This window comes from Xenopus laevis, chromosome 1L (genome assembly GCF_017654675.1).
Source record: "Xenopus laevis strain J_2021 chromosome 1L, Xenopus_laevis_v10.1, whole genome shotgun sequence".
In the NCBI taxonomy this organism is placed as follows: domain Eukaryota; kingdom Metazoa; phylum Chordata; class Amphibia; order Anura; family Pipidae; genus Xenopus; species Xenopus laevis.
This window is the reverse complement of record NC_054371.1, coordinates 232,331,811-232,358,339: the sequence shown is the minus strand read 5'-3', so window position 1 is coordinate 232,358,339 and position 26,529 is coordinate 232,331,811. Positions and strand designations below refer to the sequence as shown.

Genomic DNA, 26,529 nt, shown 5'->3' with positions numbered 1-26,529 from the left:
ATTCTCCTCCCATCTATACCATTTTTTTTCAGTGCACACGTCTCCAGAATTGATCCTGAGATCATGATGTGACCCAAGAAAGTGTTTGGACTCCTGAACCAGGCTAGGGGCCACTAAATCTCTTTCAGGGCCCCATCTTTCCTGGGCTTCCACTGTGGGTCAATCAATATGAAAATACAGAATTTCTGACGAGGAGACAGACTTCCCTTGGGTCTGTGGTTCAGCCAATTACACAAAGTCCATAACTGGCCAAGTAAAATTCCATGAAATTGAAATTAAGTATCTCCTCACCTTGTTCTGCTCCTCTAAACCCGTCAGCATCACAATGACCGAGCTCTTCTCCTGCCAAACCATGTGCCAGAAATCTGCCAACGTCTCTGGGAGGGGACCTGGGACCAACACATGCACCCCTCATGTTACTGAACCCCACATTATTTGCACTCAGTCCAGAGAAACATGTTAATATTCTTACTATGTCCCCCCATCTTCTACTGGTCACATGGACCCCATCACTAAGTTCAGCAGGAAGTTCCTTGTATTTATTGTGTCCCTAAAAAATGACTAGAGGGCTCATTAACAACCCGAAAGTGCATTGTGCAATCAGCATGTTTCTTACCCACAATGCAACATTCCCCTATAATAAAGTGTAATTGCAGTTGTGTTCCTATTGTAGCCGATGTATAAGAATAAGCACATTTACATTATACATTTGAACCCAACTGGGAAGAAAACCTTCATTGTCTGGATTGGATCATTTGCGGCACTCACCATCAGAATGACTTCAGAGTGGGGTTTTGTGGGTGCAAATTTTCTGCATTGTTGCAGGACTGGGGGAGACCTGGAACTCTAAGGTTCCTTTGTAGTAACTGATGCACTTTTGCTAAATTCATAAGAGAACAACAGCAGCACCAAGCGCAACTACTTTGGATTTTTTTGTGGACACAATGACTGCTCCCATATTGTGTGGCCACAGCTGAACTTGTGGGTGATAAATCTTGTGTGTTTTATAAATATATCATATAACAGAGACTCAGGCTGCAGAGTTGGTCTTGATTCTCTCAATTCCTCATAAAAGTGGAAATTCAAAGCTGAAGTTAGGAAGACTCTTACCTTGGGTAGCTATGAAGAATTTGGGGTCTTTGTAACCCTGAAATGAATGAAATGTGCCAGGAGGTAAGTGTATTTGCAGTGAATACACAAGAGTGGAAACAATACAAATAATAAAGACTATGTAGGGGAATCAGATCTTTAGTTGCACCAATGGAAGTTCAACTCCCTGTCTGAAAAGAAGGCTGGTGCTAAAGGCTGAATATGAAGCTCCAAGTGGAGTAATGATGGGTGTTTGTCACTGAGTTTGGCCAGTCGGTGTTTGGGGCCTACAGTCTACACCAGGGATCCTCAACCTTTTGAACCCATGAGCAACATTCAGAAGTTGGGGAGCAACACTAGCATGAAAAATGTTCTTGGGGTGCCAAATAAGGGCTGTGATAGGCTATTTGGTAGTCCCTATGTGGATTGTCAACCTTCAGTGAGGCTCTGTTTGGCAGTACATCTGGTTTTTATACAACCAAAATTTGCCTCCAAGTCTGGAATTCAAAAATAAGCTCCTGCTTTGAGGCCACTGGGAGCAACATCCAAGGGGTCGGAGAGCAACATGTTACTCACAAGCTACTGGTTGGGGATCACTGGTCTACACCAACAACAGTTCAGCCGCAGGCCAAACTCACTGCCCAACCTCACTAATACTCTTGTGGCAGAATGGAAGCAACTCCCAGCAACAATAGCAGGCAGGGGTCATGGGGCATGACCTTCTTACTGTAAATAGACATTGGGCTCAGGCCATTAGTCATGGGGTGTTGTATAACTATGGCTGGGGGGGGGGTCTGGTACTGAGTGTGAATGTACAGAAGTGTAACAAGGGATAACATGACTGTACTCACATCTATGTACGAGGCATTGATATAATCCCACCCTGAGGGGTTTGAGCGCAGAATCACACGGGAGTTATCATCTGAGGAACAAACACATGAGAGCTGCTGAGAACTCTGGGTAAATGAGTAGTAAGGGATTACAGATCTATGATAATTACCATACTGTTTCAGATTACACATAGTTGTACTTACAAGGGATAACCTTTTTGTATCGGTTCTTAGTTTTGTTCTGCTCAGACGAGGCAGTGGCACAGGGGTACAAGGGGCCCGAGGGCAGTTCCTGGAAATGAAAAAAGATGAGGAGAGTAGAAATCCCAGCAGTCAACTCCAATATTCAATCACAATTTTATATGAAGAGTAACTCTGGGGAAACACTCAGGGAAAGCTTGACTTACACACCTTGAATTCTTTGGGGCGCCCCACAGGCAACATGTTGGAATTCTCCTCGTCACCCTCTTCACTAACTAACAGCTCCTCACTCCGAAACCTTTTTACAACCTCAAGTAGATCATTGACTGGGATGTCTCTCTTCTTCTTCCCTGTACAGGTAGGAGACAAGAACTCCACAAATAAGTCTCCACAGAGAGAGAAAAGTGAACAGAAGTCTCAGCAGGGCAGAGTTACTAGTTCATAGATCAACTTTTCTTTAATGAGTCTCTGGAAGGGTTCAGTCAGCAACAAAGATAAAATGGGAGCATTGGTACTAGCAGGTTAGGGTTTGTGAATGGCTAATACCAGGTTATGGGAGAATATGGGTACTTGAATGTTATAGTATGGGTACACCTAGATGAGAGTATGGATACTAGCAGGTTATAGTATGGGAACAATTAGATGAGAGTATGGGTACTTGAAGGTTATACAAACTGAACAAATTGTTTAACCAGTAAGTGCTACGTTTAGAAGCATTATATATGAGCTTACCGCTGTGTACTGTGCCAGCCTCTTTTGAAGTTTTCTACTTGAAGGTTATAGTATGGGTACAACTAGATTAAAGTATGGGGCCAGCAGATTATAGAATGGGTATAACTAGATGAGAATATGGTTACTTGAAGGTTATAGTATGGGTACAACTAGATAAGCGTATGGGTACTAACAGGTTATAGTATGGGTACAACTAGATTAAAGTATGGGGTCAGCAGATTATAGAATGGGTATAACTAGATGACAATATGGTTACTTGAAGGTTATAGTATGGGTACAACTAGATGAGATTATGGTTACTTGAAGGTTATAGTATGGGTACAACTAGATGAGCGTATGGGTACTAGCAGGTTATAGTATGGGTACAACTAGATGAGCGTATGGGTACTAGCAGGTTATAGTATGGGTACAACTAGATGAAAGTATGGGTACAACTAGATGAGCGTATGGGTACTAGCAGGTTATAGTATGGGTACAACTAGATGAGCGTATGGGTACTATCAGGTTATAGTATGGGTACAACTAGATGAAAGTATGGGGCCAGCAGATTATAGAATGGGTATAACTAGATGAGAATATGGTTACTTGAAGGTTATAGTATGGGTACAACTAAATGAAAATATGGGTACTAGCATGTTATAGTATGGGTACAAGTAGATCAAAGTATGGGACAAGCAGGTTATAGAATGGGTACAACTAGATGAGAATATGGTTACTTGAAGGTTATAGTATGGGTACAACTAGATGAGCGTATGGGTACTAGTAGGTTATAGTATGGGTACAACTAGATGAGCGTATGGGTACTAGTAGGTTATAGTATGGGTACAACTAGATAAGCGTATGGGTACTAGCAGGTTATAGTATGGGTACAACTAGATGAGCGTATGGTACTAGCAGGTTATAGTATGGGTACAACTAGATGAAAGTATGGGACTAGCAGGTTATAGAATGAGTACAACTAGATGAGAGTATGGGTACTACCAGCTTACAGTATGCATGCTTATAGTAGATGGAGTTTGGATGCACTCACCCTGATCATTCCTTTTGCTCATTGGGATCCCATTGGATTTGCCAAAAGGAGACTGACACTTAGCAGATCTGAAGTGAGAAAATCAATACATTATAATAATAATATTTATAATAAGTAAGGGTTGGGAGTACAGAATAGAGAGACAATTCTCAAATAAAGGTATGGTACAAGGGCCCAAACACAACTAGAGGAGGCCCAGGTTACATTTATAAGTACAATATAACTGCTAATACTAGTGACACTCGTCAGTTTGTCTAGGGGTTAATAGTATTTTACTCATATCTTACAGATACCCCTACTACAGGGGGCAGTGCAGGGACTACAACATCAGATGATCTGAGTGTATTAATAATAAAGAGTCATGTAATACTCAGTACAGCTCTGTATTGTGGGGTGGGTGCATGAGTCACATTGATAGTTCTATACAGTGTACATACAGTCTGTTATACAGGGGCTGATATCCAATAATTGAGTTGATTTTGGGGACAAACAGACAGAAATTATATGAGTGAGATAAGAGCAGCAATGAGTTTACAAGAGATGACATTATGGTGCAGATTTATCAAAGGTTGAGGTGAATGTTTGAATTAAAAAAATTCAGATTTTGAGCTATTTTTTGTGTACTTTGGCTAGGGAATAGTCCAAATTTGATTCAAATTTGAAAAAAATTAAAAAATCTGAATATCTAAAGTTATCTTGTACTGTCTCTTTAAAAATTCGACTTCAACCATTCGCCATCTAAAACCTGCCGAATTGCTGTTTTAGCCTATGTGGGACCTCCTAGAACCTATTTGGAGTCAATTGGTGGACTTTGAAAAAGTTTTTTTTTTTGGGAAAAACGTCTAATCGAATATAATGTAATGCGTTATTCCTTTGATTTGTACAATATGAATTCGCCCGAATATGGACCTATTTGATCGAAAACAGACCTGACAGTAAAGACAGCATTCCAGTGTTCTATTCACTACAGATTTGGGGTGCTACAAGTGATTCTACATGTGACCCTGAATTGTGTGAAAGCAGAAATAAACATTATTGGGGTGCAGAGGAAGGTGAGAGAGAGTTTGTTGCTCAGACACATTGGGGCTCATTTATCAACACTGGGCAAATGTGCTCATGGGCAGTTACCTATAGAAACCAATCAGTGATTAGCTTTTTAAAGTCAGCTGCAAGTAAAAAAAGGAATGCAGCAATTTGATTGGTTGCCATGGGTTACTTCCCATCGGCAAATTTGCCCAGTGTTGATAAATGACCCCCAGTATCTGGGGCTGCCGCTCACATGAATGGGGCAACACATGCTGCTTACTGCTCCTCAGTAGTCCATTGATGTGAGTGAGTGGCCCACCTTATTATTATTAACTGTAAGAATAAAACTATACCAACCTGACCAATCCCAGTTTGCAGAAGACCAGCAGGGCCACCAGGAGCAGCAGGAGGGCCCCGGCCCCTGCAAGTCCACCAATCAGTGCAGGTGGGAGGGGCAGAGTTCCTGCAACTAAAAAGAGAGACATGATACAGGCCATGTAAGAGTTAAGTGGCCCATTACAGTAGATACAATAAATAGTGCAGGTGAAGGGAACATCAGAAACATCAATAACTAACAGGAATGTGTTCACTAAGGTCTGGAATCAGCCAGTGTATAAAGGGGTCGGTCATGCTCTGCTCTAAGCTGATAGGAGCCAATCCATGTGGGGGAGCGCAAGCCCATGGAGGGGGGACATAGTCTGCAGCAAGACCCTTCATATGTGATGTGGGGGCACAATATAACGTATTTATCATCCCAGACCCCCCCATACCTGTTGTACCGACTGTATCACTAACTCCTTATGGCTTCAGTACAAAGGAGTCCAGACATGACTGGGTTTGATACTGGGGGTGTCAGGAATATGTGGGGGGGGGTAGGTCACACAGATATTGGGGCTGTAGGGAACCAGTAGGAAAAACCCTGACCAATGAATTTCATTTCTCTCCTATGTTCCTTATATAGTCATTATATTCTTGCTCCAGTCCATACCTCAAATACCCCTCAAACTGCCAGACCACTACCCTTCCAGTTACCCGATGCACCTGTTATCTGTAATAGATAGTCAGCTCTTCTGCCCAAAAATCAGATTCATTTTAGAAGATTGATTTCCGTTGAGAGTTCATCCCATTTGTTACCCCCTTGTACAGTATATTTGTAAGTAAACTGAGGGTATAAGTAACTACAGGATTTCTATGTCTTGCTCTTATATTTTATAAAGTGTTTGTGATGATTTGTCTCATGCACTCTCTTTTATATTATTTATTATAACGTGTAATACCTGTTGTCCTTTTTTTGTTGTGTAAGAAAGTGAAGTGTCTGTGGTGGCAACAAGTTGTGTGAATTCTGTTATGCTTGTCTTACCTATAGTTTCACTAATCACTACTATAGGCTCACTGAGCGATTGCTACTAGAGACTTACTAGTCACCTACTACAGACTTACTAACTCATCAGTAACAATAATCACTTACACACTACTGTAATGACTGAGTTACTGACCGTGAGTCACTAATTCATTATTCACTAATACAGAGTTACCTACTCACTACTATACACTAATCACATCTGTACTACAGGTATGGGACCTGTTATTCAAAATGCTCAGGGCCTGAGGTTTTCCAGATAATGGATCTTTCTGTAATTTCGATCTTCATACCTTAAGTCTACTAGGAAACCCAATAGGCTGGTTTTGGTTCCAATAAGATTATTGCACAGAAAAAGGAAATTGTTTTTAAACATTTTGATTATTTGGATGAAATGGAGTCTATGGGAGATGGTCATTCTGCTTTCTGGACAATGAGTTTCTGGATAATGGATCCCATACCTGTACTGTAGTCTGTGATCAGTCACAGACTATGAGCCACTAATTAATTGTGCACAAGTACTACTAATGAGTGAATGACTAGTACTGTATAGTAAATATATTGACCATAGGGATAACACAACAGTCTGAATAATGTAAAGCATAACAGAGACCTCTAGTGACCAAACAGAGGCAATGCATACAAAAAGAAAATTTCTCTATATCGTCATGCTGTGTTAAAATTGTATATTTATTATTTTTTTAATACTGCATGACAATATAGAGAATTTTTCTTTTTGTATAGTACTGTATAGTGTCACATGTCTGGTCTCAGCACTGTCACCCTAACTAATGTGTTATTATCCGCAGCAACATCAGGCTGGGAATATTGCTAATATATATATATATATATATATAATGGTCAATATTACTCTATAGAACATTCCCCAGAGCCACACCAATTAATATTCAAAATACCCCTCCTATGTGAATGCAACTGGAGCTGGAAGGGTTAAAAGCAGTATTTTATCCCAGAACAATTAACCCTTACACTCTGGCCTCCCTCCTGATGTCCCAGTGTTCCCCAATAGCTGCTTTTGGAGAGACTGTTACTAACAATGCTCTCTAATAATACCCTAATAATAGCCTCCCCGTATAATCCATTGTATAATTGTCCATCTCTGTTGCTGAATATTAAAGGACTGTCGCTGAACTGCAACTCTGCACATCTTAGGTGTGTGGGACTCATACAGATTTATGGAGATATGAGCTGCTGACTTTAGGCACATTCCACTTTATAACAAAGGACTTGATTATTGATGAAATATGCATTAATTAATTATAAGGAGACAAAATAGGGAGAAGACAGGGAGAATATAGAGGTGCAACTTACTGAGGAAGGACTGAAATCTGGTGCAGGACGATTTATTCACCTGTCAGAGAACAATGAAACAATTCATAGAGAACATTAGCATTTCACACAATCTGATGAAAAATATATATTTTCCAAGTCACTTTAAATCAACAAATTAATTTTATAAGTTACGTTGCCCTTTATAGACCAACAGAAGTGGAAATTTGTGGCTCTTGTAATTCTAATCACTGGCCCTTACTCCAGGGAGGAAAAATACAATTTATAGAGACACATCCACACCCTGCAATGTCTGTACCACACAGTTCTACTTTATTTCACTCATTTCACAGATTGTTTAACTATCGGGTTTAGTTAACCTAATTCCATGGTTACCCATAGTTTTATATCTTCTGCAATGAAGAAGAAGAAGAGCAAGATACATCAGTCTCTCAGCCTCCTGCACCCAAGCCCTTAATCCTCTCACCTCAGATCAGATATATTTTTGGCAACAAACATTTCTTAATGAGAATTTTCCCTAATTCAATAAAATCTAATTCTAATCACCTTCTAAATTTCCTTTTATTCCTCATTCTCACTGGGTTTATAGTTCTGTGTAACTGTCATTGTGTCTGTCCCTTTCTCTTCTCTGCACTGCTGCTTCTGACTCCTGATACAACTTCCCAATATCCATTCATTCCTCATTCTCACTGGGTTTATAGTTCTGTGTAACTGTCATTGTGTCTGTCCCTTTCTCTGCACTGCTGCTTCTGACTCCTGATACAACTTCCCAATATCCATTCATTCCTCATTCTCACTGGGTTTATAGTTCTGTGTAACTGTCATTGTGTCTGTCCCTTTCTCTTCTCTGCACTGCTGCTTCTGACTCCTGATACAACTTCCCAATATCCATTCATTCCTCATTCTCACTGGGTTTATAGTTCTGTGTAACTGTCATTGTGTCTGTCCCTTTCTCTGCACTGCTGCTTCTGACTCCTGATACAACTTCCCAATATCCATTCATTCCTCATTCTCACTGGGTTTATAGTTCTGTGTAACTGTCATTGTGTCTGTCCCTTTCTCTCTGCACTGCTGCTTCTGACTCCTGATACAACTTCCCAATATCCATTCATTCCTCATTCTCACTGGGTTTATAGTTCTGTGTAACTGTCATTGTGTCTGTCCCTTTCTCTGCACTGCTGCTTCTGACTCCTGATACAACTTCCCAATATCCATTCATTCCTCATTCTCACTGGGTTTATAGTTCTGTGTAACTGTCATTGTGTCTGTCCCTTTCTCTGCACTGCTGCTTCTGACTCCTGATACAACTTCCCAATATCCATTCATTCCTCATTCTCACTGGGTTTATAGTTCTGTGTAACTGTCATTGTGTCTGTCCCTTTCTCTGCACTGCTGCTTCTGACTCCTGATACAACTTCCCAATATCCATTCATTCCTCATTCTCACTGGGTTTATAGTTCTGTGTAACTGTCATTGTGTCTGTCCCTTTCTCTGCACTGCTGCTTCTGACTCCTGATACAACTTCCCAATATCCATTCATTCCTCATTCTCACTGGGTTTATAGTTCTGTGTAACTGTCATTGTGTCTGTCCCTTTCTCTGCACTGCTGCTTCTGACTCCTGATACAACTTCCCAATATCCATTCATTCCTCATTCTCACTGGGTTTATAGTTCTGTGTAACTGTCATTGTGTCTGTCCCTTTCTCTCTGCACTGCTGCTTCTGACTCCTGATACAACTTCCCAATATCCATTCATTCCTCATTCTCACTGGGTTTATAGTTCTGTGTAACTGTCATTGTGTCTGTCCCTTTCTCTGCACTGCTGCTTCTGACTCCTGATACAACTTCCCAATATCCATTCATTCCTCATTCTCACTGGGTTTATAGTTCTGTGTAACTGTCATTGTGTCTGTCCCTTTCTCTGCACTGCTGCTTCTGACTCCTGATACAACTTCCCAATATCCATTCATTCCTCATTCTCACTGGGTTTATAGTTCTGTGTAACTGTCATTGTGTCTGTCCCTTTCTCTGCACTGCTGCTTCTGACTCCTGATACAACTTCCCAATATCCATTCATTCCTCATTCTCACTGGGTTTATAGTTCTGTGTAACTGTCATTGTGTCTGTCCCTTTCTCTTCTCTGCACTGCTGCCTCTGACTCCTGATACAACTTCCCAATATCCATTCATTCCTCATTCTCACTGGGTTTATAGTTCTGTGTAACTGTCATTGTGTCTGTCCCTTTCTCTGCACTGCTGCCTCTGACTCCTGATACAACTTCCCAATATCCATTCATTCCTCATTCTCACTGGGATTATAGTTCTGTGTAACTGTCATTGTGTCTGTCCCTTTCTCTTCTCTGCACTGCTGCTTCTGACTCCTGATACAACTTCCCAATATCCATTCATTCCTCATTCTCACTGGGTTTATAGTTCTGTGTAACTGTCATTGTGTCTGTCCCTTTCTCTTCTCTGCACTGCTGCTTCTGACTCCTGATACAACTTCCCAATATCCATTCATTCCTCATTCTCACTGGGTTTATAGTTCTGTGTAACTGTCATTGTGTCTGTCCCTTTCTCTTCTCTGCACTGCTGCTTCTGACTCCTGATACAACTTCCCAATATCCATTCATTCCTCATTCTCACTGGGTTTATAGTTCTGTGTAACTGTCATTGTGTCTGTCCCTTTCTCTTCTCTGCACTGCTGCTTCTGACTCCTGATACAACTTCCCAATATCCATTCATTCCTCATTCTCACTGGGTTGATAGTTCTGTGTAACTGTCATTGTGTCTGTCCCTTTCTCTTCTCTGCACTGCTGCCTCTGACTCCTGATACAACTTCCCAATATCCATTCATTCCTCATTCTCACTGGGTTTATAGTTCTGTGTAACTGTCATTGTGTCTGTCCCTTTCTCTTCTCTGCACTGCTGCTTCTGACTCCTGATACAACTTCCCAATATCCATTCATTCCTCATTCTCACTGGGTTTATAGTTCTGTGTAACTGTCATTGTGTCTGTCCCTTTCTCTTCTCTGCACTGCTGCTTCTGACTCCTGATACAACTTCCCAATATCCATTCATTCCTCATTCTCACTGGGTTTATACAGTAGTTCTGTGTAACTGTCATTGTGTCTGTCCCTTTCTCTTCTCTGCACTGCTGCCTCTGACTCCTGATACAACTTCCCAATATCCATTCATTCCTCATTCTCACTGGGTTTATAGTTCTGTGTAACTGTCATTGTGTCTGTCCCTTTCTCTGCACTGCTGCTTCTGACTCCTGATACAACTTCCCAATATCCATTCATTCCTCATTCTCACTGGGTTTATAGTTCTGTGTAACTGTCATTGTGTCTGTCCCTTTCTCTTCTCTGCACTGCTGCTTCTGACTCCTGATACAACTTCCCAATATCCATTCATTCCTCATTCTCACTGGGTTTATAGTTCTGTGTAACTGTCATTGTGTCTGTCCCTTTCTCTGCACTGCTGCTTCTGACTCCTGATACAACTTCCCAATATCCATTCATTCCTCATTCTCACTGGGTTTATAGTTCTGTGTAACTGTCATTGTGTCTGTCCCTTTCTCTGCACTGCTGCTTCTGACTCCTGATACAACTTCCCAATATCCATTCATTCCTCATTCTCACTGGGTTTATAGTTCTGTGTAACTGTCATTGTGTCTGTCCCTTTCTCTGCACTGCTGCTTCTGACTCCTGATACAACTTCCCAATATCCATTCATTCCTCATTCTCACTGGGTTTATAGTTCTGTGTAACTGTCATTGTGTCTGTCCCTTTCTCTTCTCTGCACTGCTGCTTCTGACTCCTGATACAACTTCCCAATATCCATTCATTCCTCATTCTCACTGGGTTTATAGTTCTGTGTAACTGTCATTGTGTCTGTCCCTTTCTCTGCACTGCTGCTTCTGACTCCTGATACAACTTCCCAATATCCATTCATTCCTCATTCTCACTGGGTTTATAGTTCTGTGTAACTGTCATTGTGTCTGTCCCTTTCTCTGCACTGCTGCTTCTGACTCCTGATACAACTTCCCAATATCCATTCATTCCTCATTCTCACTGGGTTTATAGTTCTGTGTAACTGTCATTGTGTCTGTCCCTTTCTCTGCACTGCTGCTTCTGACTCCTGATACAACTTCCCAATATCCATTCATTCCTCATTCTCACTGGGTTTATAGTTCTGTGTAACTGTCATTGTGTCTGTCCCTTTCTCTGCACTGCTGCTTCTGACTCCTGATACAACTTCCCAATATCCATTCATTCCTCATTCTCACTGGGTTTATAGTTCTGTGTAACTGTCATTGTGTCTGTCCCTTTCTCTTCTCTGCACTGCTGCCTCTGACTCCTGATACAACTTCCCAATATCCATTCATTCCTCATTCTCACTGGGTTTATAGTTCTGTGTAACTGTCATTGTGTCTGTCCCTTTCTCTGCACTGCTGCCTCTGACTCCTGATACAACTTCCCAATATCCATTCATTCCTCATTCTCACTGGGATTATAGTTCTGTGTAACTGTCATTGTGTCTGTCCCTTTCTCTTCTCTGCACTGCTGCTTCTGACTCCTGATACAACTTCCCAATATCCATTCATTCCTCATTCTCACTGGGTTTATAGTTCTGTGTAACTGTCATTGTGTCTGTCCCTTTCTCTTCTCTGCACTGCTGCTTCTGACTCCTGATACAACTTCCCAATATCCATTCATTCCTCATTCTCACTGGGTTTATAGTTCTGTGTAACTGTCATTGTGTCTGTCCCTTTCTCTTCTCTGCACTGCTGCTTCTGACTCCTGATACAACTTCCCAATATCCATTCATTCCTCATTCTCACTGGGTTTATAGTTCTGTGTAACTGTCATTGTGTCTGTCCCTTTCTCTTCTCTGCACTGCTGCTTCTGACTCCTGATACAACTTCCCAATATCCATTCATTCCTCATTCTCACTGGGTTTATAGTTCTGTGTAACTGTCATTGTGTCTGTCCCTTTCTCTGCACTGCTGCTTCTGACTCCTGATACAACTTCCCAATATCCATTCATTCCTCATTCTCACTGGGTTTATAGTTCTGTGTAACTGTCATTGTGTCTGTCCCTTTCTCTTCTCTGCACTGCTGCTTCTGACTCCTGATACAACTTCCCAATATCCATTCATTCCTCATTCTCACTGGGTTTATAGTTCTGTGTAACTGTCATTGTGTCTGTCCCTTTCTCTGCACTGCTGCTTCTGACTCCTGATACAACTTCCCAATATCCATTCATTCCTCATTCTCACTGGGTTTATAGTTCTGTGTAACTGTCATTGTGTCTGTCCCTTTCTCTGCACTGCTGCTTCTGACTCCTGATACAACTTCCCAATATCCATTCATTCCTCATTCTCACTGGGTTTATAGTTCTGTGTAACTGTCATTGTGTCTGTCCCTTTCTCTGCACTGCTGCTTCTGACTCCTGATACAACTTCCCAATATCCATTCATTCCTCATTCTCACTGGGTTTATAGTTCTGTGTAACTGTCATTGTGTCTGTCCCTTTCTCTGCACTGCTGCTTCTGACTCCTGATACAACTTCCCAATATCCATTCATTCCTCATTCTCACTGGGTTTATAGTTCTGTGTAACTGTCATTGTGTCTGTCCCTTTCTCTTCTCTGCACTGCTGCCTCTGACTCCTGATACAACTTCCCAATATCCATTCATTCCTCATTCTCACTGGGTTTATAGTTCTGTGTAACTGTCATTGTGTCTGTCCCTTTCTCTGCACTGCTGCCTCTGACTCCTGATACAACTTCCCAATATCCATTCATTCCTCATTCTCACTGGGATTATAGTTCTGTGTAACTGTCATTGTGTCTGTCCCTTTCTCTTCTCTGCACTGCTGCTTCTGACTCCTGATACAACTTCCCAATATCCATTCATTCCTCATTCTCACTGGGTTTATAGTTCTGTGTAACTGTCATTGTGTCTGTCCCTTTCTCTTCTCTGCACTGCTGCTTCTGACTCCTGATACAACTTCCCAATATCCATTCATTCCTCATTCTCACTGGGTTTATAGTTCTGTGTAACTGTCATTGTGTCTGTCCCTTTCTCTTCTCTGCACTGCTGCTTCTGACTCCTGATACAACTTCCCAATATCCATTCATTCCTCATTCTCACTGGGTTTATAGTTCTGTGTAACTGTCATTGTGTCTGTCCCTTTCTCTTCTCTGCACTGCTGCTTCTGACTCCTGATACAACTTCCCAATATCCATTCATTCCTCATTCTCACTGGGTTTATAGTTCTGTGTAACTGTCATTGTGTCTGTCCCTTTCTCTTCTCTGCACTGCTGCCTCTGACTCCTGATACAACTTCCCAATATCCATTCATTCCTCATTCTCACTGGGTTTATAGTTCTGTGTAACTGTCATTGTGTCTGTCCCTTTCTCTTCTCTGCACTGCTGCTTCTGACTCCTGATACAACTTCCCAATATCCATTCATTCCTCATTCTCACTGGGTTTATAGTTCTGTGTAACTGTCATTGTGTCTGTCCCTTTCTCTTCTCTGCACTGCTGCTTCTGACTCCTGATACAACTTCCCAATATCCATTCATTCCTCATTCTCACTGGGTTTATACAGTAGTTCTGTGTAACTGTCATTGTGTCTGTCCCTTTCTCTTCTCTGCACTGCTGCCTCTGACTCCTGATACAACTTCCCAATATCCATTCATTCCTCATTCTCACTGGGTTTATAGTTCTGTGTAACTGTCATTGTGTCTGTCCCTTTCTCTGCACTGCTGCTTCTGACTCCTGATACAACTTCCCAATATCCATTCATTCCTCATTCTCACTGGGTTTATAGTTCTGTGTAACTGTCATTGTGTCTGTCCCTTTCTCTTCTCTGCACTGCTGCTTCTGACTCCTGATACAACTTCCCAATATCCATTCATTCCTCATTCTCACTGGGTTTATAGTTCTGTGTAACTGTCATTGTGTCTGTCCCTTTCTCTTCTCTGCACTGCTGCTTCTGACTCCTGATACAACTTCCCAATATCCATTCATTCCTCATTCTCACTGGGTTTATAGTTCTGTGTAACTGTCGTTGTGTCTGTCCCTTTCTCTTCTCTGCACTGCTGCCTCTGACTCCTGATACAACTTCCCAATATCCATTCATTCCTCATTCTCACTGGGTTTATAGTTCTGTGTAACTGTCATTGTGTCTGTCCCTTTCTCTTCTCTGCACTGCTGCTTCTGACTCCTGATACAACTTCCCAATATCCATTCATTCCTCATTCTCACTGGGTTTATAGTTCTGTGTAACTGTCATTGTGTCTGTCCCTTTCTCTGCACTGCTGCTTCTGACTCCTGATACAACTTCCCAATATCCATTCATTCCTCATTCTCACTGGGTTTATAGTTCTGTGTAACTGTCATTGTGTCTGTCCCTTTCTCTTCTCTGCACTGCTGCTTCTGACTCCTGATACAACTTCCCAATATCCATTCATTCCTCATTCTCACTGGGTTTATAGTTCTGTGTAACTGTCATTGTGTCTGTCCCTTTCTCTGCACTGCTGCCTCTGACTCCTGATACAACTTCCCAATATCCATTCATTCCTCATTCTCACTGGGTTTATAGTTCTGTGTAACTGTCATTGTGTCTGTCCCTTTCTCTGCACTGCTGCTTCTGACTCCTGATACAACTTCCCAATATCCATTCATTCCTCATTCTCACTGGGTTTATAGTTCTGTGTAACTGTCATTGTGTCTGTCCCTTTCTCTGCACTGCTGCTTCTGACTCCTGATACAACTTCCCAATATCCATTCATTCCTCATTCTCACTGGGTTTATAGTTCTGTGTAACTGTCATTGTGTCTGTCCCTTTCTCTTCTCTGCACTGCTGCTTCTGACTCCTGATACAACTTCCCAATATCCATTCATTCCTCATTCTCACTGGGTTTATAGTTCTGTGTAACTGTCGTTGTGTCTGTCCCTTTCTCTTCTCTGCACTGCTGCCTCTGACTCCTGATACAACTTCCCAATATCCATTCATTCCTCATTCTCACTGGGTTTATAGTTCTGTGTAACTGTCATTGTGTCTGTCCCTTTCTCTTCTCTGCACTGCTGCTTCTGACTCCTGATACAACTTCCCAATATCCATTCATTCCTCATTCTCACTGGGTTTATAGTTCTGTGTAACTGTCATTGTGTCTGTCCCTTTCTCCTCTCTGCATGACACTCACAAAATAAAAGATGAGCTGTGGTTTTGAATGTGTCAGGGGTGACCCATGGTTTTGGGTTGTGGGGAGGTAACTGCGATAAATGCGACGGGACATTTTAAGATATCGCACTTGCTGACAATTAACTAACGTTACAGCGCGCCAGATGTACAATCCGTTCTGGCTTCATCTGTAGTTCTGTGTAACTGTCATTGTGTCTGTCCCTTTCTCTTCTCTGCACTGCTGCCTCTGACTCCTGATACAACTTCCCAATATCCATTCATTCCTCATTCTCACTGGGTTTATAGTTCTGTGTAACTGTCATTGTGTCTGTCCCTTTCTCTTCTCTGCACTGCTGCTTCTGACTCCTGATACAACTTCCCAATATCCATTCATTCCTCATTCTCACTGGGTTTATAGTTCTGTGTAACTGTCGTTGTGTCTGTCCCTTTCTCTTCTCTGCACTGCTGCCTCTGACTCCTGATACAACTTCCCAATATCCATTCATTCCTCATTCTCACTGGGTTTATAGTTCTGTGTAACTGTCATTGTGTCTGTCCCTTTCTCTTCTCTGCACTGCTGCTTCTGACTCCTGATACAACTTCCCAATATCCATTCATTCCTCATTCTCACTGGGTTTATAGTTCTGTGTAACTGTCATTGTGTCTGTCCCTTTCTCTTCTCTGCACTGCTGCTTCTGACTCCTGATACAACTTCCCAATATCCATTCATTCCTCATTCTCACTGGGTTTATAGTTCTGTGTAACTGTCATTGTGTCTGTCCCTTTCTCTTCTCTGCACTGCTGCCTCTGACTCCTGATACAACTTCCCAATATCCATTCATTCCTCATTCTCACTGGGTTTATAGTTCTGTGTAACTGTCATTGTGTCTGTCCCTTTCTCTGCACTGCTGCCTCTGACTCCTGATACAACTTCCCAATATCCATTCATTCCTCATTCTCACTGGGTTTATAGTTCTGTGTAACTGTCATTGTGTCTGTCCCTTTCTCTGCACTGCTGCTTCTGACTCCTGATACAACTTCCCAATATCCATTCATTCCTCATTCTCACTGGGTTTATAGTTCTGTGTAACTGTCATTGTGTCTGTCCCTTTCTCTGCACTGCTGCTTCTGACTCCTGATACAACTTCCCAATATCCATTCATTCCTCATTCTCACTGGGTTTATAGTTCTGTGTAACTGTCATTGTGTCTGTCCCTTTCTCTGCACTGCTGCTTCTGACTCCTGATACAACTTCCCAATATCCATTCATTCCTCATTCTCACTGGGTTTATAGTTCTGTGTAACTGTCATTGTGTCTGTCCCTTTCTCTGCACTGCTGCTTCTGACTCCTGATACAACTTCCCAATATCCATTCATTCCTCATTCTCACTGGGTTTATAGTTCTGTGTAACTGTCATTGTGTCTGTCCCTTTCTCTTCTCTGCACTGCTGCTTCTGACTCCTGATACAACTTCCCAATATCCATTCATTCCTCATTCTCACTGGGTTTATAGTTCTGTGTAACTGTCATTGTGTCTGTCCCTTTCTCTGCACTGCTGCTTCTGACTCCTGATACAACTTCCCAATATCCATTCATTCCTCATTCTCACTGGGTTTATAGTTCTGTGTAACTGTCATTGTGTCTGTCCCTTTCTCCTCTCTGCATGACACTCACAAAATAAAAGATGAGCTGTGGTTTTGAATGTGTCAGGGGTGACCCATGGTTTTGGGTTGTGGGGAGTCCAAACGTATGTGCTGTCTGGTAATCACAGAACATGGAAGGCATTGTGGGAAATGCATTTATAGCTGGAGCACAGCTGACTTCTTCTTAGAATTAATGGGGAAGTATTCACCACACTTTACTTTTACATTTCAGCCCTAGTACACTGGTTCCAAATCCCCTCCCCAACAACATCCCTCACAGATTCCCCAAACCAGCTGTTCCTCTGTTACGTGTCCTAAACTACAGAGCTGGGCAGTAGTGTTGGGACCCACAATCTATGGTCACATCACTTCCATTCGCAGCTTTGCCTCAGGGATCAGCGAGTTCTGACCCCGTGTCACCGAGACCAAGGCTGGGAACAAAAATGAAGGAGCCAAAACCAAAAATCAGTCTGTGCAGCTCTTGGAATTAACTCGGTGTAGTAGAGATCTCCTACCTTCTTCCATGTGCTGGTGACTCTCACATACACTGTGTAATTCTGATCTGGGCTCAGAGGAGCATTGTAGAAGCTGCCATAGTGCAGTCCATCCCCGAGGATCAGGTTCCTACTCTGTGTAACATTCTCAGCTGGGAGTAGCAGTGCCGTGTACAGACTATGGCTGGAGTTGTATCTGGTGCTGTTGTAACTGGTGCATGATTGGCTTATATTCCCATTCCAGTCTGTGCCAATGATTATCTCATAGGAACTGGGGAGGGAATGAGATATAATGAGTAGTAACAGAGGTGCAGAGCAGAAGCACCTACACCCCAAAAACATATAGGCAGGTTAATTGGCTCTTGATGACACTGATACTAGTGTGTCAAAAAAATCCAGATGCACACCTTTTTGTTATAGTCATATTTTTGTTATATATCAAAAAGTGGTTTATTAAGCCCAAATACATCACAAAAGGGCAACGCTTTGGACCGCTCCAGGCCCTTTATCAAGCCTGTTGTGACACATAGGAGTGCATCCAGATTTTTTTGGCAATTACTCTACTGATCCTAATGCAAGGGAAGGGTCTTCGGGGTAAGCACCCTGCACTTTCAACAAGTGTTAATTTTGGGATTAGGTTGAGCTCTCCATTATTGTGCATCACTGATCCCAGTGTGTATAACTGCGATAGGGACCTTAAATTGTAAGCTCCCTGGGGCAGGGACTCATGGGAATGGGATAGGATCTTAGATTGTAAGCTCACTGGGGCAGGGACTGATGTAAATGTGAGAGGGGTCTTAAATTGTATGATCACAGGAGTAGAGACTGATGGGAATGTGATCGGGCCCATGGATTGAAAGCTCAACTATATAAGTTTGGAATTACCTATAGCAACCAATCAGCTTTATTTTTCTAATGAAGCTGATTGGATGGGGTAACTTATAAACACTTGTACCCTTGCCCAACGTAAATGAGTTTTATTTTCTGTTATTCTGTATCAAGCTGGATTTCAGGTGTTATATATGTGATCAAACAGTCATACTCCCCCAGTCTTACACTAATTGGCCTTTGGACCAGAGCCACAATTTGGGACCCACTGCTTCAAGATGAGATTCGATGATTCTTGCAAATGATTTGATACATACATTGTTTTATACATTCACCCCATGTTACCCCAAGTGTTATGAATGATCCCGTTTTGGAAGATATTCTGAATACATTATTACTTTGTGTTACAGAGGGGGGAACAATCTTATGCAAATAGCAATGACAAGAACAAAGGGTTGATTCCTTCACGACTAACCTGATTGGTCCGTGCTGATTGGGAACAGGATGAAGAATAAACTTGGCCGTCTGTTTGTCTAATGTTATCTCATTCTTTTGGGGCTCCAGAGGTTCTAGTCACAAAGAAAGGAACATAGAATTTGTTTGACCCACTGGATTGGTATCATTTAACGTAAATGTGCTTTAAAGGAGACACTTTGGGGCAGATTTATCAAAGGTTGAGCTATTTTTGTGTACTTCAACTAGGGAATAGTCCAAATTCGAATTTTATCATGTACTGTTCCTTTAAAAATTCGACTTCGACCATTCGTCATCTAAAACCTGCCAAATTGCTGTTTTAGCCAATGGGGGACTTTGAAAAATTGAAGGTTTTTTTGGGAAAAAATTAGGTCCGTTTTCGAACTAATAAGTCTGTATTCAGCCGAATTCGTATCGTATGAATCGAAGGAATAGTGCATTCGATTGAATTCGGCCTAATACGGACCTAGTCTATCGAAATCCCTAATAATGCTGTGCTGTACTATTACATTTTAAATATATGATTGGCTGCCTGTAAAGATGTTACTTCTTCTGCACACAACCAGTCAGTCCCATACAGTAAATACATGACCAGATAATGACTTTCAGAATATCAGGGGATAAAATTACTACTGCAGGTTGCATGGGAATAAAAACTCAATGGAAGATTTTGTGGGTACTGAGGGTTTCTATTTGCTTAGACACAGGCAATTTCCCCTGAGACACCTTTGTTTGGCCCATGAGTGGGAGACACAGGGAGGTAAGACCTGAAGTCTTTTTGATTAGCTAAATAGGATCCAACCTTTTCTGTTTGTATGGTGTATTTCTCAGAAGCTTATTGCAACACTGTCCCAAAGTAATGTAGTAGAGCCTTTCCCAGAATTTGTGGCAATACAGTTCTCTGCTGCTGCTTCTTCCCATCTTATCTACAACCATGTTGCTGACACTACCTCCTACAGATTAGCCAGACATTATGTAGGGTGAACCCCAAGAGAGGTGCAATTCCCCTTCATTTTCAAAGGCGTAACTTGGGTGTATCAGGCCCCCCTGCAAAATAATGTACTAAGGGGAACCGGCACGAAAAAATGTCCCTCACCACATGTCTTTATTTTAATGGTATGTGAGAGGTTGGAGAGGGGGACTATGATGATGCATCCTTGGGCCCTCCTGTCACCCAGCCCCCCCCCATGAGATTGTGGGGTCTTTTGTGTGGGTAGTTACTCTTACAATTACAATTTCTAACATGTTTGAACATTTTGCCCAACGCATTATGTTCCCTGTAGCTCCTCAGGTGTGTGGGACTAACATTAGTATTAGACTAACTACATGTTTTATCCAGGCTTTGCCATGGGCTCAGTAGCTCCAGTGACCACCTTGGTAGGGAGGGTAAACTCTTCCTGGGCTCACAAGCCTGTCAGTCTCTGAACTTTGAAGAAAGCTCCATGTGTCCTGGCCCATTATCTAACCCTATGCATGTCAGTCTGCTCCATCTAAACCTGGTCTAGTTCAACACCTGCTTCAGGCTTCAAAGTTGTCCATCTTGGTTAGTCAGGTCAAAGAAGCTTCTCTATTTTAACCCAAATATATATGTTCCAGGGCCTATGACCCCTCCTTCCCTACAATCTTGTCTGGGGCCCCTCTTTGTGGTCAACCTTAGGGGCTGCTCTCTAATGACTTAACTGCAAATTACACTTAATTATTTAAAGAATATATCCTACCCTGTCACATGACTATTGCTACTTATCCCACAGTCCTTACCTGCTATAGGAGTCTCATGAGTCCAGACTGCAGGTTCCCCAGGTCCAGCTGAAGTGAAGCCTTGGAGAGTCACATTGTAGTTGGTTCCATGTTTGAGCGTCACATTAAACTCAGACACGTTGGGTCGCAGCCAATGAGATTGTGTTTCATGGAAGGAAATGTTGTATTCTCTATGGGCCGAGATGTTCAGCTGAGCAGGTTAAACACAAATATTATGTTTTTAATCATTCAAACAATTTCCCCATTGTTACTAACTGATATTATATTTTATAGCAGGGTCCCAGACTGAACATATAATCCCCCAACACTTGTGTAGGCCCTCTTTGTCTTCTCTCCTACAACAAATATAATAAATGAGGAAAAATAAAATATTACATTCCAAATAACAATAACTATCCTTCACTGCATGTATTGACCCTTTCCCTGCCAAGAACATAGGTACTACGTTCTTGAAGGAAAAGCCCTATCTGACTAGTAAGTACGTTCTTGGCTGGAAACTGCTCCTCTCTGCATTAGTGGCGATTGCTGTTTCAGCAGAGGCCTCCGGTGCGCTCCCAACCCCCTTGGCAACCAGCATAGCAACCTGGGGGGGCGTCTTCCGTGTGCCTGCTGCAGCGTGATCAGGACATCCTGCTGTGTGGACCCCTCTGTTAGGACCCTCCATGGCTCCAAAGGACCCTCCTGAGCTTTAGAACGGTAAGTGGCCGTTATTTTACACCCCCCCCTTATTCACACAAATGTATGTATTTTACCAATTTAGCTTTATTCTTTTCCTTTTCAGGCTTTTTTTTTGCAATTTTTGTATTTTCATAATGTGTACTTTACAAAAATATATGGTTTTGGGGGGTATTTGTGCTGTTAGGGGGTCTATGCATATTGGGCATCAAACTGTTCAGTAGACCCTTGGCATCAATATTTAGGGTGTTTTTGCAATTGTATGTATGAAATTGGGTGAGATAAATGTGGACCAATTGCAATACTTTCAGACAATTTTCAGAAATGTCATAAAAACCGCTGCCTTTAGCGTTGCTTTGCAGTAAGGTAGTTTGGCATAGAAAGACATAATTACCTATTTTAGATTCGTCAGAATGTGTACTTTCCAAAAATATATGGTTTTGGAGGTTATTTGTGCTGTTAGGGGGGTCTTGTGGCACAATACACAGTCACTGGTCTATTTTCACAGAAGGCGAAAAGACAGCAGAGAAAATTCAAATGCACTAATTTTTTTGGGGGGTCCGCACATGGCAGATGCTTTGGTATATCTATGCATATTGGGCATAAAACTGTTCAGTAGACCCTTGGCATCAATATTTTGGGTGTTTTACAATTGTATGTATGAAATTAGGTGAGATAAATTCAAAATTGTATGTTCCACTAGACTCCCGGACCCGGAGATGTAACAGACGGTCTGGGATGACAGATTTATGCTCAGTACCTCTGGCTGGAAGGATTCTGAGAACAAGGTCACCACCCCACAGCCTTAGATAACTTGAGTGAAGAAAGAGGAGGTTTGGAGGTTTCAGAGGTCCTTTACTGAAGGGGATTTCTCCTTTGAGGAGCCTGCAGCAATAGCTGAAGCAGGGTATGATGTTGCATTAGAGGTACTGGGGGCAGGAACAGGGACTGTGGTCTTAATATACCCTTTGGTGCAACTCTGGCGAGTGTGCCCCAGCTTATTGCAAAGGAAGCACCTCACTTCTTCTGTGCTGTATACAGCACCCCCTCAAATGGAACTCCAAAGGACCCCTCAATAGTGTCTTGACCCCGAGGTAAAAGTAATTGCACCTGCCTTTTAAAAGAGAGGATATGTCTCAATCTGCTCTCCTTGCAACCCAAGGGAAGTTTAGAAATAGTTGACTTTATTTCACCGAGGGCTTGCAGGTGGGGGAGCAATAGGTGGTCTTGCAGGAAGGGGGGCACATTTGATAAGACTATGTTTATGCCTAATCCTTCTAGGGGTTCTACAGGGATATAACTACCCCCTCCTGTGATGCCTCTCTGCACCAGCGCATGCACTGCAGTTAGTGTACGGGCAAATATTATGGCTTTCCCATACATTTTACTTGCTGCTACTTTTACAGAGGGGCCCCCACTTCAGCTGCAGCTTTTATATAAGCCTCTATGCCATGAGCTCCTGACATTAGACATCTGACCCCATGATTCCTTGTAAGTTGCTCTACTCCAGCAGTGAGTGGGTTGTTGCCGGTAGCTACTGTCTGTGCAAATGTTTTAGCAGGGGTCACAAACAGAAGCAGTGGAGCTTTTTGACAAAGGCTGTGATTGGTGTTTTTTAGCAGAACTACAGCCGGGTCTTTCAGCTCTTTTTCCTTTAGGAGTCTGAGGTATTTTTTTATAATTTAGTTATTTATTCCCTCCCATTATTTTATAAAACAATCCACAAATTCTGTTGATGAACAAAAAGTAAATGCAACAATGAGAAGCTTTAGCAGGGAGAGGGTTAATGTGAGCAGGTGCCTGGGAATGCACTGCTACTAGAAAAGATTTGATTTTCTTAAATCCTTCTCTTCTTACAAAACAAAGATAAAAATAAAAGCACACGCACAATCTGTGCAAATAGTGATAAATTTCAGCCAAAACCAAATAAAAAAACAAGTGAAAGTGACACCCCGGTGCGGGGGAGGGGTAGGGGATCTGTCAGTGAGTTTGTAGCCCACAGGAAGTGAAGGGAACTGGGCTAGCAATCACTCACCTTCTGGGTCAAAATAAAAATCGATTTTAAATAAAGTAAATTAACTCAAAACTCCCCAAAACCAAGTAGCTACCACCTTCACACACCAAATGAGAACAAACAATCCTGCCTAATTTGGAATCAATCAGAGAGCTTTCTTCTGATAACTCATATGGGGTGTCTTCATTCTGGGGCCCCTATACACCACTGTACCTATGCATATTGGGCATCAAGATATTCAGCTGATCACGGGCTTTCATATTTATCATGTTTTATCTTGGTATGTAATGATATGTGGGAGAGACGATGCTTCAGATTTGGAGTATTGAGTTGAATTTTGGAAATGTCATAAAAACTGGCAAATTTAGGAAAGCTTTGCAGCTTGGTACTTTGGAGTAAAAAGACGTGCATAACCATTTTAGATTCGTCAGAATGTGTACTTTCCAAAAATATATGGTTTTCTGGGTGAACATACATTTTTGTACTTTTGCCCCTTGAAAAATGCTGTAAATGTGCTGATTTTGCAGTATTTGGAATTACAGAACTGATAACTCGTATGGGGTGTCTTCGTTCTGGAGCCCCAATACTCCACGTACTTAGGTGTACCTATGCATATTGGGCATCAAACTGTTCAGAAGACCCCGAGCTTTCAGATTTAGGGAGTTTTATCTTGTTATGTAATGATATGTGGGAGAGACGATGCTTCAGAGTTGGAGTATCGAGGAGCTTTTCGAAAATGTCATAAAAATTTCCCAATGTAGGAAAGCTTTGCGGCTTGATTCTTTGGAGTAGAAAGATGTGCATAACCATTTTAGATTCATCAGAATGTGTACTTTCCAAAAATATATGGTTTTCTGGGGTGAACGTACATTTATGTACTTTTGCCCCTTGAAAAATACTGTAAATGTGTTGATTTTGCAGTATCTGGAATTACAGAACTGATAACGCGTATAGGATTTCTTCATTGTATACACCACATACTTAGGTGCACCTATACATATTGGCCATAAAACTGTTCAGCGGACCCCAGGCTTTCATGTTTAGGGGGTTTTATCTTGGTATGTATTGTTATGTTGGAGATACGATGCTGTAGACTGGACACTTTGAGGTCATTTTTCAAAAATGTAACACATTTTTATAAAAACTGCTAATTTTAGAAAAGAATTGCAACTTGGTAGTTTTGAGTACAAATATATATTTACCCATTTTGAACTCGTTAGAATCTGTTCTTTCCAATAATGTGTAATTTTTTAGGGTAAACCTACTGTTAGTGGAATGTTTGGCCTTGAAATCAGATGTATGCGGTTTTGTGGAGCGGTGTTTTGGAAATTTGGTAGTTTGCTGCTCCTAGTTTTTGATCTATAGAAGTGAGAAATCTCCATAAAACTATATATATTTGGTATTGGTGCGTTCAGGAGACACAGAAATTTCCAAATCTGCTCTGTTCTCGTGCATAAAATAAATTATGTTTTGATATTTGTATCATGCAAAACGTTTTTTTTTTATACATGTAGAAGCCCAAACTTTTTTACAGGAGTGGAATTACCACAAAATTCTAGCATATTTTGAAAGCTTAGGTTGTCCTGAAAAAAAATCAATATCTTGTTTTCCTGGGTAAACTAAAAGACCCCCCCCCCCAGGAAAGGCCCCTAAAGTTTCATGACCATATAAAAGTACGAGGCCGAAGGCTGAGTGTTTTATTACAGGTCATGGAACTCCGAGGTAACTTATAATATCCTCATATTTTGCAACTGGGGGTACTCACCATTTATAAGGATATAATTTACAAGATATTCATGGCTTTTGTGTATTATATTCTCATTACTAACAAAACAGAAAGTCACAGGGCAGCAATATTTTTAACACTGATTTTTTTTTTTTTTTTGAATAAATTGATCCCTATAAATGTCCTGACCCCCATTCTCCTGTACCAGTTGTGCTAATAATATCCGGGCACTGGGGTGGGATCAGTAATACGGATAAAGGTCTCTGTTACCTGATATTTAGTAAGGACTCCATGTGTCTCTGACAGTCTCCATTTTAGTGTATTAATATCATTAATACTCGGATACTGAGTGAAATTTGGTTTCCCAGGAGCTGAACAAGGGAGGAAAAACATCAATATTACAGGTTAAATAAACATCACCAATATCAAATGCAATAATGTCCCTAAAAACAGGAATAAGGGGAAGTAACAGAAAGTTGATGAGAATATTCACTGGTAGGATCAGTCTTTCAGGTACCCCTGTCTGTCCTACCTACGCTCACCAGCTTTATAATATAACTGTAACTTGTATACTGACCTGCAGACAGTTGTCAGCTCATATGGTTTTAACTCCCACTTCTTTCCTGTTTCTATCTGGCCATTCAGGTCTAGCAGTCCATAGCAACCAATGAGCATGTAGCATTTAGCCGTCGCCTGTTAAAGTCAACTCCTGATTTGTTGCTATGGGTTACTAGAACTTTTGCAAGTATTACATTGTTTATAACATTCCCCATGGTAACATGCATTTCAGGGGATTTTCAAGCAAACGTCACATGTCTGGAACAGCCAATACTCTATGGATTTCACTATCCAATATAAATACTGTTATATAACTCTGCACAATACTCCAAAGAGAGAGAGATATCACATGTCTAACACTGGAAACGTTAAATAATGCTTCTACATCTGAGAAGCAAACAGCCCAATGTGTCACCAGAACTGAATGGGACTGTCACGCGGGAGACTTTCAGTTGGACAATCATGTGCTACAGTGATATTTTCATAAAAAAATATTTATAAATATATTTTTATTAAAGTTTTCAAAACACACATTCATGGACACACAAACACATTATAAAAATAATTTGAAAATATTACGTG

At 41.5% G+C, this 26,529-nt stretch overlaps 1 protein-coding gene across 2 annotated transcripts in view; it reads right to left on the bottom strand.

The window, feature by feature from the left end:
- Positions 1 to 26,529, bottom strand: part of LOC108719159 (receptor-type tyrosine-protein phosphatase T-like) — a 101,292-nt gene that overhangs the window by 22,778 nt on the left and 51,985 nt on the right. For both annotated transcript variants that reach the window (XM_041570825.1, XM_041570822.1), the window contains exons 12-23: positions 25,660 to 25,760; positions 20,975 to 21,164; positions 19,218 to 19,311; positions 17,936 to 18,185; positions 7,601 to 7,640; positions 5,266 to 5,377; positions 3,883 to 3,950; positions 2,331 to 2,470; positions 2,124 to 2,211; positions 1,941 to 2,011; positions 1,111 to 1,147; positions 292 to 389 (exon numbers count right to left, since the gene is read on the bottom strand). In XM_041570825.1, coding sequence (XP_041426759.1) covers positions 292 to 389; positions 1,111 to 1,147; positions 1,941 to 2,011; positions 2,124 to 2,211; positions 2,331 to 2,470; positions 3,883 to 3,950; positions 5,266 to 5,377; positions 7,601 to 7,640; positions 17,936 to 18,185; positions 19,218 to 19,311; positions 20,975 to 21,164; positions 25,660 to 25,760 — 1,289 coding nt within the window. The remainder of the gene's footprint in view (positions 1 to 291; positions 390 to 1,110; positions 1,148 to 1,940; positions 2,012 to 2,123; positions 2,212 to 2,330; positions 2,471 to 3,882; positions 3,951 to 5,265; positions 5,378 to 7,600; positions 7,641 to 17,935; positions 18,186 to 19,217; positions 19,312 to 20,974; positions 21,165 to 25,659; positions 25,761 to 26,529) is intronic.